At 43.1% G+C, this 13,829-nt stretch overlaps 1 protein-coding gene across 1 annotated transcript in view; it reads right to left on the reverse strand.

Annotated features, from left to right (window-relative positions):
- Positions 1 to 13,423, reverse strand: part of LOC113425536 (protein brambleberry-like) — a 29,930-nt gene extending 16,507 nt beyond the window's left edge. Inside the window, 4 exon segments of the mRNA XM_087960089.1 lie at positions 700 to 922; positions 4,359 to 4,544; positions 10,898 to 11,026; positions 13,160 to 13,423. Coding sequence (XP_087816215.1) covers positions 700 to 922; positions 4,359 to 4,544; positions 10,898 to 11,026; positions 13,160 to 13,408 — 787 coding nt within the window. The 5' untranslated portion in view covers positions 13,409 to 13,423.
- Between the last annotated feature and the right edge of the window lie 406 nt (positions 13,424 to 13,829).

Raw genomic sequence — 13,829 nt, forward strand, 5'->3', positions numbered from 1 at the left:
CAGTAGGGCTCTTCTGGGCAACCTCCCGCCTGCTGGGGAAAATGGTTCGGCGTGCCACTTCCGGCACGCCTGCCATAGGTTCGCCAACACAGACCCAGCCGATCCGCTGGGATTCAATGGGAGGCGGAGAAGAGATGGGGTTGGCGGGGCCAGTCAGAGGTGGCATTGGCCGGTTCTCTGAACTACTCGAAATTCCAGCTACCGGTTCTCTAGAACCGGTCAGAACCGTCTGAATATACCACCTCTGAACTACCAGTATATATATACCACCCTCTGAACCACCAGCATCCCTTCCCTCCAGCCTTCTCCCAAAGCCCTGCCCCGAGAGATTGAAGCAGACCCAAAGTTCTGGAAGTTCTGCCCCCAATTCACCCTGCATAACCCCCCCTTTCCCCCCAAAAAAGAGGGAAAACTCTCTGCAGCCACACAAACGTTCGTTGCAGGATTCCGGCCCAGGGGGCCCTAAATATAAAGAGAAATTGCAAATAAAGAATAAATGCAAATAAAAATGCAATATAAAGAAAAAGGCAAATAATTTCTCTGCAAAGTTTTCCCGCGGGACCACCGGTTGGCGACCGCTGGCTTAGCCAATGGACGTCCTGAGGCCGAATCGTGGTCGTAAGCTGAGGACTCCCCCGGAGGAAGGCCGGAGGTGCCCGGGGATGGGTGGGAGGAAATCCTCGCTGCTCGCTCTCTCACCCATCCTGCGCGTGATGCCCTCCAGCAGATCGGCCACCTGCTGCTGCCCGCTGGCAATCAGGGCCTTCTCCTGCACCAGGTGCTCCAGGTTGCTGGACAGGGAGTCCTCCATCTGCGCCTGGCCGTCTCGCAGCGTCTCTTGCCGGGTGAGCAGCTCCTCCTGGGCGCTAACGACGCGTTGCAGGGACTCCGAGGTGAGCAGCTTCAGCTCCTCCTGGCTCCTCTGTCGTGGGAGGGGAAAAAAAAATACAACAACATAGGAACAAAACTGAAAAAAACACACCAAAAAAAAGGCTCACGAGACAAGTTCGAACTTCCTTTTCGTCGTACACAATTTAATTTTATTCAGCGCTAGCTCGGGACCCGTGCTTCGCTACGAAACTATGTGGTCGGGCTTAGTTTTAGTGTGTGTGTATGGGGGGGGAATTCCGCCTCTGCCTACCAGCATCCATAGGTATTCATCTGGCTAGCGTCCTGTCAGTGTGTGAGAGAGTTGAGGGCTGTTTGGAAACTGAAAGAGTATTTGCTGTGTGAGCAAGGAGACAGCAAGGAGCCTGGGAGTGGCTTAGCTCAACTGTTCTGGACTAAAGCTACTTGGGGCTGGGAAACTGGAACTCCTCTGCTTGTGTTTTGCATTGGGAAGATATTTCTTTTCAGGTGGGGAGGGGGAGTAGAACTCCTTAGCGTCTGTAACGACCCAGGTCGTGGCACAAAGGCAACGCAGTCACATAAGTTAGAAAAGTCCCTTTAATACCTCCAACTTTGCCCCCAATGTCCAGTTACCTTCGGCTGGGGAAAAAAACTCTCCCAAGAACAGCCTTTAAGTGGAAAAAAATCAGTCCGAAAATAAAGTACATATAAACTGTAACTAAAAATCCACACAAACCACGCTGCAGCGATTAACTGGACAGGGACAGGAGAAGGAACTGCAGACATGAAAGGACAGCAAAACACGCACAGTTGGGAAGACGCCAGGAACCCAGATAAGCCTCGACAAAAAAAGACAACTCACGGTTTGCTTCCAGCAACTTTGCTGCACTCAGCTTCCCTTTTTAAACACTGAGTTCCCAGCTGCAGCTAATGAAGGGAATCAGGGCCCTTTCCTCCCCTGTAAGCCATGGAACTCACGTTGCTCCCTTCTCCCTTCCTCCCTGCGTGCCCTAGGATGAAGAAGGGGTGGGCCTGGGTCTTCCTCTGAACTCCCTCTTCCTTCTTCTACCTCTCTCCTGCTCTGCCCAGCTGGACTTTGCCCTTCCCCAATTTCTTCCACAGCCAACGGAGCCACACTCCCTGTCAGCTGCTCGGCCTCCCCCTCCGAATCAGATTCCAACAGGGAATTGTACGTGGTTGTTGTTGTTTCACAATTACGACATTGGCAGCATCCCCATGGTCACGTGACCAAAATTTAGATGCTTGGCAACCGACGCTTGGGGACTGACTCATATTTATGGCGATTGCAGTATTCCAGGGGTCACGTGATCCCCTTTTGCGACCTTCTGACCAGCGAAGTCAGCGAGGAAGCCAGATTCACCTAACAACCGGGTTGCTAACTTATCCACTGCAGTGACATGACAAAAAGCAATAAAACTCACTTAAGAAATGTCCCACTTAACGGCAGAAATTGTGGGCTCAATTGTGGTCGTAAGTCGAGGACTACCTGTATATATTTTGAAATCGTTGTGAAATTGACTGTGGAGATTCTCAGTCATGGTTGTCCCAAAGGTGCTGTTTTTTTTTTCAAGAGGCAACTGGACTTTCTTGTCATTCCATAAGTCGCTGGAATACCGGAAAAGCTCAGGAGGATCTTCAGCTGACACAACACACGTGCAAATTTCAAACCCAAGAATACAACTAAGCCAGCAGCTTGTCCACCCCAGGGATAAAACACCCAGACACAAACTGAGCAATGTGGTATGAGCAGTACAGTGCAGCGAGCTATGCGCAGATCTGTACATTGGGGAAACAAAACAGCCACCTCACAATCGCATGGTGTAACATAGAACAAACCCACCAGGACAAGGGTAATGACCCAGGGCATGACACAAAAATAAAAAAAGTCACAAAAGTAGAATAAATTCCCTTTAATGCCTCCAACTTGGGTGTCAATGTCCAATTATCCTTGGCTGGAGATCAAACTCTTCCAAAAACAGTCTACAAATGGAGTAAATGCAGTCCGAACCCAAAATAAAGATAATTAGAAATAAATAAAAAAACCAACCATGCTGAAGTCATTAACCTGGCAGGCCAGGATGATAAATTGCAGACTTCCACAAGATAACGCAGCAACCACAGTTGGGAGGACGCCAAAACTCAGATAAGCCTCGACCTAGATAATGCACGCTTTGCTTCCAGCAAGGAGTCGTGTGCAAATGCCCCTTTTATATCCTCTTCTCCCAGCTGCAACTAATGAAAGGGATCAGGGCCCTTTTCTCTCCCGTAAGCCATGTTGCTCCCTTCTCCGTTCCTCCCTGCGTGCCTTAGGATGAAGAGGGGGTGGGCCTGGGTCTTCCTCTGAATGCCCAGCCGGACTGTGCCCTTCCCCTGTTTCCTCCACAGCCACCGGAGCCACACTCCCACTCCCTGTCAGCTGCTCAATCTCCCCCTCAGAATCGGACTCCAACAAGGGCAGACAACAAGATTCAGCACTTCCATCTGCATTTCAAAGACAAAGGCCACTCTTTGGAAGACAGCAAAGTCCACCTTTTGGACAGAGAGGACTGCTGGTTTGAAAGAGGGATCCAAGAGGCCATCTGTGTCCACATTGAAGGGCCCTCCCTCAACAGATGGGGCGGGATGCGACATCATCTATCTCCAGTCTACAACATACGATTTGCACCAATCATGTGGACAGGAACACTGTTCTCTTCCCACCGAAGTGGTACCTATTTATCTACTTGCATTCGCATGCTTTTCGAACTGCTAGATGGGCAGGAGCTGAGGCAACAAATGGGAGCTCGCCCGGTCGCGTGGAGCTCGGGTCTCGAACCTGGGCTGGTAAAGGCTGCCCAGAAAACTCAACGTTAGCTTGGAATAAAAGTCTATAGAGATTCTCGGTTATCCAGGTCATGGTTGTCCCAAAAGTGCTTTTTTCAGGAGGCAACTGGACTTTCTGAGTTTTTTTTCTTTGAAGACGTTTCGCTTCTCATCTGAGAAGCTTCTTCAGCTCTGATTGGATGGTGGGGAATGGAAGGATTTATACTCCTTGCAGGCAGCTGGTCATTTGCATCCTTTTAGAGGGTCATTGAGGCCACTTGGAGGTTTATCTGTGTCCTCAGAGTCACCTGAGTGGTGTTCCTAGTTCTTTAGTAATTGCAGACCACAGGAACCATTTGCATTACTCAGGTGATCCTGAGGACCCAGATAAACCTCCAGGCGGCCTCAACGGCTCTCTAAAAGAACGCAAATGATCAGCTTTGTCTGCAAGGAGTACAAATCCTTCCATTCCCTGTCATCCAGTTAGAGCTGAAGAAGCTTCTCGGATGAGAAGTGAAACGTCTTCAAAAAGAAAAACAAGAAAGTCCAGTTGAAAAAAAAAAAAAGCACCTTAAGTTGTGAAATTGAACGCCGCCAGTTTCGACATTCACCCCAGCACACGCACACACACACATACCAATCTCCAGACTAAAACTGAGGAACACAACAGTTGGTCCAATCCGAACCTTGAGCGTTTTCATCGCCTCCAGCTGGCCGACTGCGGTGGAGACCAGGGTGTTCACTGTATGCTCCGCCCGGCGCTTGAACTGCATCTGGCGGGTGGCGTAGCAGATGGCCCGGGCTCGGTTGCTGACGATGTGATAAGCGTTCCAGGTATCCGGATCCATCCCGGATGTGCACTCCGCCAGGGCCTTTTAGAAAAGAATAGAAATTGGAATAGAATAGAAATTGGAATGGAATGGAATAAAAAATATGGAACAGAGTGGAGTAGAGTAGAGTAGAGTAGAGTAGAGTAGAGTAGAGTAGAGTAGAATGGAATAGTGGAATAAAGAATAGAATAGAATAGTGGAATAAAGAATAGAATAGAATAGAATAGAATAGAATAGAATAGAATAGAATAGAATAGAATAGAATAGAATAGAATAGAATAGAATAGAATAGAATAGAAAATATGGAATAGAATAGATTCGAATAGAATAGAAAATATGGAATGGAATAGAGTGGAGTGGAGTGGAATGGAATAGAATAGAATATTCTTTATTGGCCAAGTGTGATTGAACACACAAGGAATTTGTCTTGGTGCAAATACTCTCAGTATAAGTGAAGGGTAGGGAGAATGGAATGGAATAGAATAGAAATTGGAATAGAAATTAGAATAGAATAGAAATTGGATGGGATTGGAATTGAATGGAATGGAATAGAACAGAATTCTTTATTGGCCAAGTGTGATTGGACATACAAGGAATTTGTCTTTGGTGCAAATGCTCTCAGTGTCCATAAAGAAAAAATAAAATACATTCATCAAGAATCATAAGATACAACACTTAGTGATAGTCATAGGTTACTAAACAAGCAGTCAAATCATACTAGGAAACAAAACAATATAAATTGTAAAGATACAAACAACACACTTATAGTCATAAGTGGGAAGAGATAGGTACTAGGAAGGATAAGAGGAATAATAGTAATACAGTATTAGTAAATAAGTTGACAGTGTTATTTGTTTAGCAGAGTGATGGTGTTTGGGGGAAAACTGTCCCTGTGTGTAGTTGTTCTGGTGTGCAGTGCCCCATAGTGTCGTTTTGAGGGAAGGAGTTGAAACACTTTATGTCCGGGATGTGAGGGGTCTGTAGATATTTTCACAGCCCTCTTTGTGACTCGTGCAGGATATACAAGTCCTCAATGGAAGGCAGGTTGGTAGTAATTGTCTTTTCTGCAGTCTTAATTACACTCTGGAGTCTGTGTCTGTCCTGCTGGGTTGCAGAACCAAACCAGACAGACGACAGACTGAATAATTCCTCTGTAGAACTGGATCAGCAGCTCCTTGGGCAGTTTGAGCTTTCTGAGTTGGCGCAGAAAGAACATTCTTTGTTGTGCTTTTTTGATGACGTTTTTGATGTTAGGTGTTAGGTGTCCATTTTAGGTCATGTGATATAGTACAACCTATAAATTTGAAGGTTTCTACTGTTGATACTGTGTTGTCTAGTATTGTAAGAGGTGGACGTATGGGAGGGTTTCTCCTAAAATCTACCACCATTTTTACAGTTTTGAGTGTATTTAATTCAAGATTGTTCTGTTGCACCACAAGGCTAGTTGTTCAATCTCCTGTCTACATGCAGATTAATCGTTGTCTCAGATGAGACCAATCAGAGTTGTATCATCTACAAAACTTCCGTACTTTAACAGAGGGATCCTTTGAGATGCAGTCATTGGTGTCTAGAGAGGAGAGAACACACAGCCCTGGAGGGCTCCTGTGTTAATTGTACAGGTATCAGGTGTGATTCTATTTATTTTATTTATTTATTTATTTATTTATTTGATTTGCCAATTGTTTACAAGATAATAAGTATAAGTGTATACATAGTTGTGAATACATGAAATGGGTACATATAAGAAAAATAAAAGAAAAATAAAAAGAAACGATAGGACAGGGACGGTAGACACGTTGGTGCGCTTATGCACGCCCCCTACAGACCTCTTAGGAAAGGGGTGAGGTCAATAGTAGACAGTCTAAGGTTAAAGTTTTTGGGGTTTGGGGAAGAGACTACAGAGTCGGGTAGAGTATTCCAGACATTGACCACTCTATTGCTGAAGTCGTATTTCCTGCAATCAAGTTTGGTGCGGTTTACTTTGAGTTTGTATCTATTGTGTGCTCTTGTGTTGTTATGGTTGAAGCTGAAGTATTCATTGACAGGTAGGACATTGCAATGTATGATTTTATATACCATGCTTAAGTCAGACCGAAGACGGCGTAATTCAAGGTTTTCTAGGTCTAGAATTTCAAGTCTGGTGGCATAAGGTATTCTACAACGAGTAGAGGAGTGGAGAACTCTTCTTGTGAAATATTTCTGGACTTTCTCAATTGTGCTAATATCAGATACGTAATGAGGGTTCCAGACTGATGAACTGTATTCGAGTATTGGTCTAGCAAATGTTTTGTATGCTCTGGTTAGTAGTGTGATATTACCAGAGAAAAAGCTACGTAGGATTAGGTTAACAACTCTTAATGCCTTTTTGGCTATGTAGTTGCAGTGGGCTCTAGCACTCAGATCATTAGATCTTGACTATTCAGTTTGTATTTTATTTTCTGATTTTTTTTTGCCAATATGTAAGACAGAGCATTTATTTGTTGAGATTTGAAGTTGCCATTTGTTTGACCATTCGGATACATAGTCAAGATCTTTTTTGTAGGGTAGCAGTATTGTCTGTGGTATTGAACAGCTTTACATAATCAGCGAAGAGAACGCAATTGCTCTTAATATGATCACAGAGGTCGTTTATGTAGAGTATGAAGAGATTTGGTTCTAGAACACTGCCTTGGGGGACACCACTATTGACAGATACTGGATTTGATAGGACGCTCCCGATTTTGACCATTTGTTGTCTGTTTGACAGGAATGCTTCTATCCAGTTATTCAGTTGTCCAGAGATACCATAGGATTTTATTTTTTAGGAGTAGTTTGTCGTGTACCACTGAATCAAAGGCTTTACAGAAGTCTATGTAGATTGCGTCTATTGCTTTGCCCTGGTCGAGTTGTGTCGTCCATATGTTTTTGCAGTGTAAGAGTTGCAGATTACAGGATAGTTTTTTTCTGAAACCAAATTGTTTATTGGAGAGTAGGTTGTTTGTCTCTAAGTGGAGGATGATGGATTGGTTAATAATTGATTCCATGACTTTGCAGGTGACGCAGCATAAGGAGATTGGCCTGTAATTTTCGACTAGGCTTGGGTCTCCCTTTTTGAAGATGGGGATGACTGTGGCTTGTGACCATAGGTTAGGCAAGGAGCTGGTCCTGAAAGATTTTTCAAAGATTATGCTTAGAGGTTTGGCTATGGCAGTGGATAGCTTTCTTAAGAAGTAGGCACATATTCCATCCGGTCCAATAGATAGAGATGGTTTTAGATTGCGTAGTGATTTTTCAACATTGTGTTCTGTGAAATCGATATGTATTAGGTCATTGTTGTTATCTGTGGTACGGCTAGGAAATACTGGGCATGATCCATTGCTGTTTACAAATACTGAGCCGAAGAATGTGTTAAAGATGTTGGCTTTAATGGTGTCATCGTTGCAGTCTTTACCATCAGGTCCTATCAAGGGAGGGATGGACCTTGAGTCTTTTAGTTTGTTGTTTACAAAATTGTAAAAAGCACGGGTGGAATTGGTGCTTAGAAGGTTTTCCTCTTGTTTAATGTGATAATTGGTGCATTCGGTCTTTATCTGGTGGCATAAATTTTTGTATCGGTTTTTGAAATTGGCAACGTGACCAGATTTGTTTTTCCGCCAGAGTGATCTCTTTTTGGATTGAAGTTTCCTTATTGATATGGGTAATCTTCTTTTTTGTTTTGTTTTGGGAGTTGTTGTTGGAACATATAGTTTGATGACTCTTTTGATTTCAAGTAAGAATATGTTGTAATGGACTTCAACGGTATTGCATCCAGAGAATAGAGATTGCCAATCAAGGGATGAGAGGTCGTTGTCTATAAGATCATAGTTGCCTTTTTTGAAGTTACAATTGGGGATTACATCATTGTGGTGATTTTTGTGTGGACGTATGTTGAGATAAAAGTCAATCATATTGTGGTCACTGCTGGAAAAGGGTTCTTTAGTTTGTATTCCGTAAATTAAATTCAAGCTATTGCAGAAGATGAGATCGAGGCAGTTTTTTAGTCTAGTGTTGTTGGTTACTAGTTGTTCCAGTCCCAGATTTGTAATAGCATTGTAGAAGGTTGTGTGTATGATTTCAGTTGTACATTCATTTAGGGTCCAGTCGATATGAGGTAGATTGAAATCACCAAGAAAGATAAAAGGGTATGGGCAGGATGCAGCCCATGTTAGTAATGTATTTAGCTTGTTTACATGTTCGATGTCATAATCAGGTGCTCTGTAACATAGTAAGAATCGAATTGTGATATTTGAGGATAGTTCACAGATGATGGTTTCAGGAAGGGCAAGCTCCTGGGTAACTTGGATATTTTTTAGATGTAAGGATTTTTTATAGAATATAGCAACACCACCTCCTCGACGATTTTCACGATCTGATCGGTAAACATGATAGTCTCTTACTGTGGTAATGGAGTCGGGGAGAGATGCATTGAGCCATGTTTCACAGACAGAAATCAGAGCCATGTTTCACAGACAGAAATCAAAACACAATCAGAGTTGTATCATCTACAAAACTTCAGTACTTTAACAGAGGGATCCTTTGAGATGCAGTCATTGGTGTCTAGAGAGGAGAGAACACACAGCCCTGGAGGGCTCCTGTGTTAATTGTACAGGTATCAGGTGTGATTCTGCCTACCTTCACCTGCTGCTTCCTGTCTGTTAGGAAGCTTATGATCGACTTACAAGTGTGGTCAGGTACAGCTAGGAAAGGAATGCAGGAAAGAGATGCGTTTGAGAATCCGGCGTTGTGATTAACAATTTTCTATTAGTTTATATTGTAGCATGCAAAGAAAATACAAAAGCAAATAGTAGGAAAAATGGGGAAGGGAAGAGTGTGGAAAAGAAGAGAAAAAAAAAGGCATTGATTTCTGACTCCTTTCGGTGCATTAGAATAAGGCATTAACATCAAGCCACAACGTTTTACTTTTACATAATAGTTTAAACGAGCCCTTTTTAATAACAAGAAGTCTATCTAATCGGTAAAAAACAAAGTCAAAGTTTCATTTTTTCTCCCACCTCAAGCACAAAGTCCAGAAGCGGTTTCCAGGAAGAAATAAAAGTTTTTGGTTTTTTATCAGTGTTATGGCCGTCAGCGGTCAGCGGAGCTGGCAGCAGATTCAAACAGTAAGGAGGTTGGGGAGGACCATGGGCAGGTCCTGGAGTCTGGGGAAGGCTCGGACGAGGGCTCTGCGTTGGAGGCAGAGATGGGGCCAGTGCCGTCCGATAGTTATCAGCTGCCTTCAGAGTCGGAGATCAGTAGGGAAGAAGAACAACTGGAGCCTGTTCCCAGTGCAAAGCTGCCAGAAGAAGGGAACAGCTGAGGAACAAGAGGCAGAGATGGGGCCAGAGCCGTCCAACAGTTATCAGCTGCCTTCAGAGTCGGAGATCAGTAGGGAAGAAGAACAACTGGAGCCTGTTCCCAGTGTGCACATGCGCAAAGCTGCCAGAAGAAGGGAACAGCTGAGGAACAAGAGGCAGAGATGGGGCCAGAGCCGTCCGATAGTTATCAGCTGCCTTCAGAGTCGGAGATCAGTGAGGAAGAAGAACAGCTGGAGCCTGTTCCCAGTGTGCACATGCGCAAAGCTGCCAGAAGAAGGGAACAGCTGAGGAACAAGAGGCAGAGATGGGGCCAGAGCCGTCCGACAGTTATCAGCTGCCTTCAGAGTTGGAGATCAGTGGGGAAGAAGAACAGCTGGAGCCTGTTCCTGATGTGCACATGCACAGAGCTGCCAGGAGAAGGGAACAGCTGAGGAACAAGGGTCAACTCGGGAGTAAAGGCACAGGTGGATGGTGAATGGCTCCTCCCATAGGGAATAAAGACGAGTGAAAGGGGAGTGGGGCCTTGCAGGAGACAATTAGTTCATTTGGGTGAAGATCTGTTCCTACATTCTTGCCAAGTAATTGCTGCTACAGCATGGCATTTGGAAGCTATTAGCCTGGCAATTCTCCAAGCCTGATAAAGGTCTGTAGTTGTGAAATCTCATGAAAGACTGTTTGCCGGGACTTTGCTGGAGAGGAATTCCCTTTAACCTTAATAAAAAGGGGTTTTATTGGGACGAGGAGTTGGCTTCATGATCTTGGAGAAGCCTAGGTCAGAACACAAAGCAGTCAATTTAGCCGACTCTGCTAACTTTATTTTACTAACCTTGGAAGGGTGGAGGGCTGAGTCGACCTTGAGCCAGTCAGGTTCAAACTGTTAACAGTTGGCAGAATTAGCCTGCAATACTGCATTCAGACCACTAACTCTACAGCTCTAGTCTTTTTCATGGGAATTAAAACAAGAATTTCAACCTGAAGTGGAACCGGTGCTGGAGCAGTCTTCCAGCCACTGGCCAAGGTGCCTGAAGCATTGCTCAAGGGTGCCCAGGTATGCCTACGTACCATGTCCTGAGTGCACAGGTAAATCCTCCGACCTTCGGCACTGGCCTGGCAGTTGAAGAGTGCCACTCCCAGCTTGGCCAGTTCCTCTTCCGTGAGATCGGTGCAAGTGGAGCGTAGTTGTGAAATGACCTGGATCGGGAAAGGACAAGAAAAAGCACCCCCCCACACACAGACCATCAATTCACAGGTGCATTGGCCAATGGTGTCAGAGCAACCCAGGAGCAAAACACAGCACACCGAGACTTAGACGTTTAACAGAAATATATGTGGTAGGCAAATACCTGACAATCAATCAATCTTCTTAACTCTGCACGGAGAATTCTACAGTGAAGACAGGACACAAGGAGAAACACGACCTCTAATGACTGCCCATATATAGATACCTCTTAAAGAGGTAAAAACTTCTGTGGACCCATTCTTCATCTTAAAAGGGCAATACCCATGCTATGCCAATTCATCTTCATTGCATCAGCCTTATATTACATCAGCTTTACATCTGGCCACCTCTTAAATCCCAATACCTGAACAAATGGGATGGGGGGAACGGCTGCAAAGGAGGAAAGGGAGAGGTAGTCCTTCCATTGCTAAGGGAGGCATTCCTTAAATTAGTTTTGTCCCATTTTACAACCTTTCTTGCCATGGTCGTTCAGTGAATCAGTGCAGTTGTTAAGTCAGTCACATGGTTGTTAAGGGAATCTGCCTTCCCCAGATCAGGTGACCAGGGGAGGCTGCAACTGTCATAAATATGAGTCATTTGCCAAGCGTCTGAATTCTGATCACGTGTTCATAGGGATGACATCGTTAGTGTGAGAACCAGTCATAAGTCATTTTTAGAATACAAAAGAATACAAAAAATTGATTAGACTAAACTAGAATAAGAAAAGAATGGAGGATTGGAACAGAATAAGAATAGGAATAAAATAGAATAAGAATAGGAATAGAATAGAAATAGAAAAGAGTACAAAAGAATTGATTAGACTAAAGTAGAATAAGAAAAGAATGGAATAGAATAGAATAAGAATAGGAATAAAACAGAATAAGAACAGGAATAGAATAGAAATAGAAAAGAATACAAAAGAATTGATTAGACTAAACTAGAATAAGAAAAGAGTAGATTAGAATATGAACAGAATAAGAATAGGAATAGAATAAAAATACAAAAGAATTGTTTAAACTAGAATAAGAAAAGAGTAGATAAAATTAGGAATAGAATAAGAATAGGAATAGAATAAGAACATGAATAGAATAAGAATAGGAATAGAATAAGAATACAAAAGAATTGATTAAACTAGGTTAGAATAAGAAAAGAATAGATTAGAATTGGTGTAGAATAAGAATAGGAATAGAAATAGAATAGAAATACAAAAGAATTGCTTAGACTAGAATAAGAGTAGATAAAATTAGGAATAGAATAAGAATAGGAATAGAATAAAAATACAAAAGAATTGATTAAACTAGAATAAGAAAACAATAGATTAGAATAGGAATAGAATAAGAACAGGAATAGAATAAGAATACAAAACAATTGATTAAACTAGAATAAGAAAAGAGTAGATTAGAATATGAATAGAATAAGAATAGGAATAGAATAAAAATACAAAAGAATTGATTAAACTAGAATAAAAAAAGAGTAGATTAGAATAGGAATAGAATAGGAATAGAATAAGAATACAAAAGAATTGATTAAACTAGACTACAATAAGAAAAGAGTAGATTAGAATTGGAGTAGAATAAGAATAGGAATAGACATAGAATAGAAATACAAAAGAATTGCTTAGACTAGAATAAAAAAAGAGTAGATTAGAATATGAATAGAATAAGAATAGGAATAGAATAGAAATACAAAAGAATTGATTAAACTAGAATAAGAAAAGAGTAGATTAGAATATGAATAGAATAAGAATAGGAATAGAATAGAAATACAAAAGAATTGATTAAACTAGAATAAGAAAAGAGTAGATTAGAATAGGAGTAGAATAAGAATAGGAATAGAATAAAAATACAAAAGAATTGCTTAGACTAGACTAGAATAAGAAAAGAATAGAATTGGAATAGGAATAGAATAGAGTTAGAAGGGACCTTGGAGGTCTTCTAGTCCAACACCCTGCTCAGGCAGGAAACGCTATATACCCTTTCAGACCAATGGTTGTTTTTTCAGTGTCGTAGTATTGGTCATTAGACAAACCGCTGTAAGCCGAGGACTTGCCTGTACACACACACACACACACACACACACACACACGTCTACAAAGCGCCAGAGACCTTGTGATGGCAGGAATCCAGAAGGGACCGATCCACTGCTTGAGCTTCAGCGAGGAAGCGCTCATCAGCCGTATCCATCTCGAAAGGCACTTTTGCGAGGCCGGCTGGGTCTAGGGCAGCAGCTGCGGGCTCAGGATTGGGAGTTGGGGAGGCCTTTTGGGTGAGCCAGCCAAAAAACCCAGAGGAAGGGGCAACGACCAGAAGCAGGGGGAGAGGGAAAATGAGGGCCCAGCTGTGAACGGGCAGCATCTTCCGAAGGCGCCTGCAAGGAAAGAAAAGAATAAAAAGCATTTTGTACCCATGAAAGAGAGTATTCGTAGCTGAGGGTTGAACCCCGGGGTCCTTGGTGCTCTCTGAGCTGGGTGGTTTCCTTGCAGATGTTTCATGACCCAACTAGGTAACACCATCAGTGCTAGAAGGAAGAGATGTTTATGGAATAGAGAAGAGGAGGAGGAAGAAGAGGAGGAGGACTGTGGGGTCCTTGGTGCTTTCTGAGCTTGGTGATTTTCTTGCGGAAGTTTCATGACCCAGCTAGGTAACATCATCAGTGCTGGCAGGCAGTGGGGTTTGCAGAGAGGAGGAAGAAAAAAGGAAAGGAAAGGAAAGGAAGGGAAGGGAAGGGAAGGAAGGGAAGGGAAAGGAAAGGAAGGAAGGGAAGGGAAGGAAGGGA

The sequence above is a fragment of the Notechis scutatus genome, chromosome 3 (assembly GCF_049901735.1).
Source record: "Notechis scutatus isolate UNSWTSFEM ecotype Mainland chromosome 3, rNotScu1.2, whole genome shotgun sequence".
NCBI classification, from domain to species: domain Eukaryota; kingdom Metazoa; phylum Chordata; class Lepidosauria; order Squamata; family Elapidae; genus Notechis; species Notechis scutatus.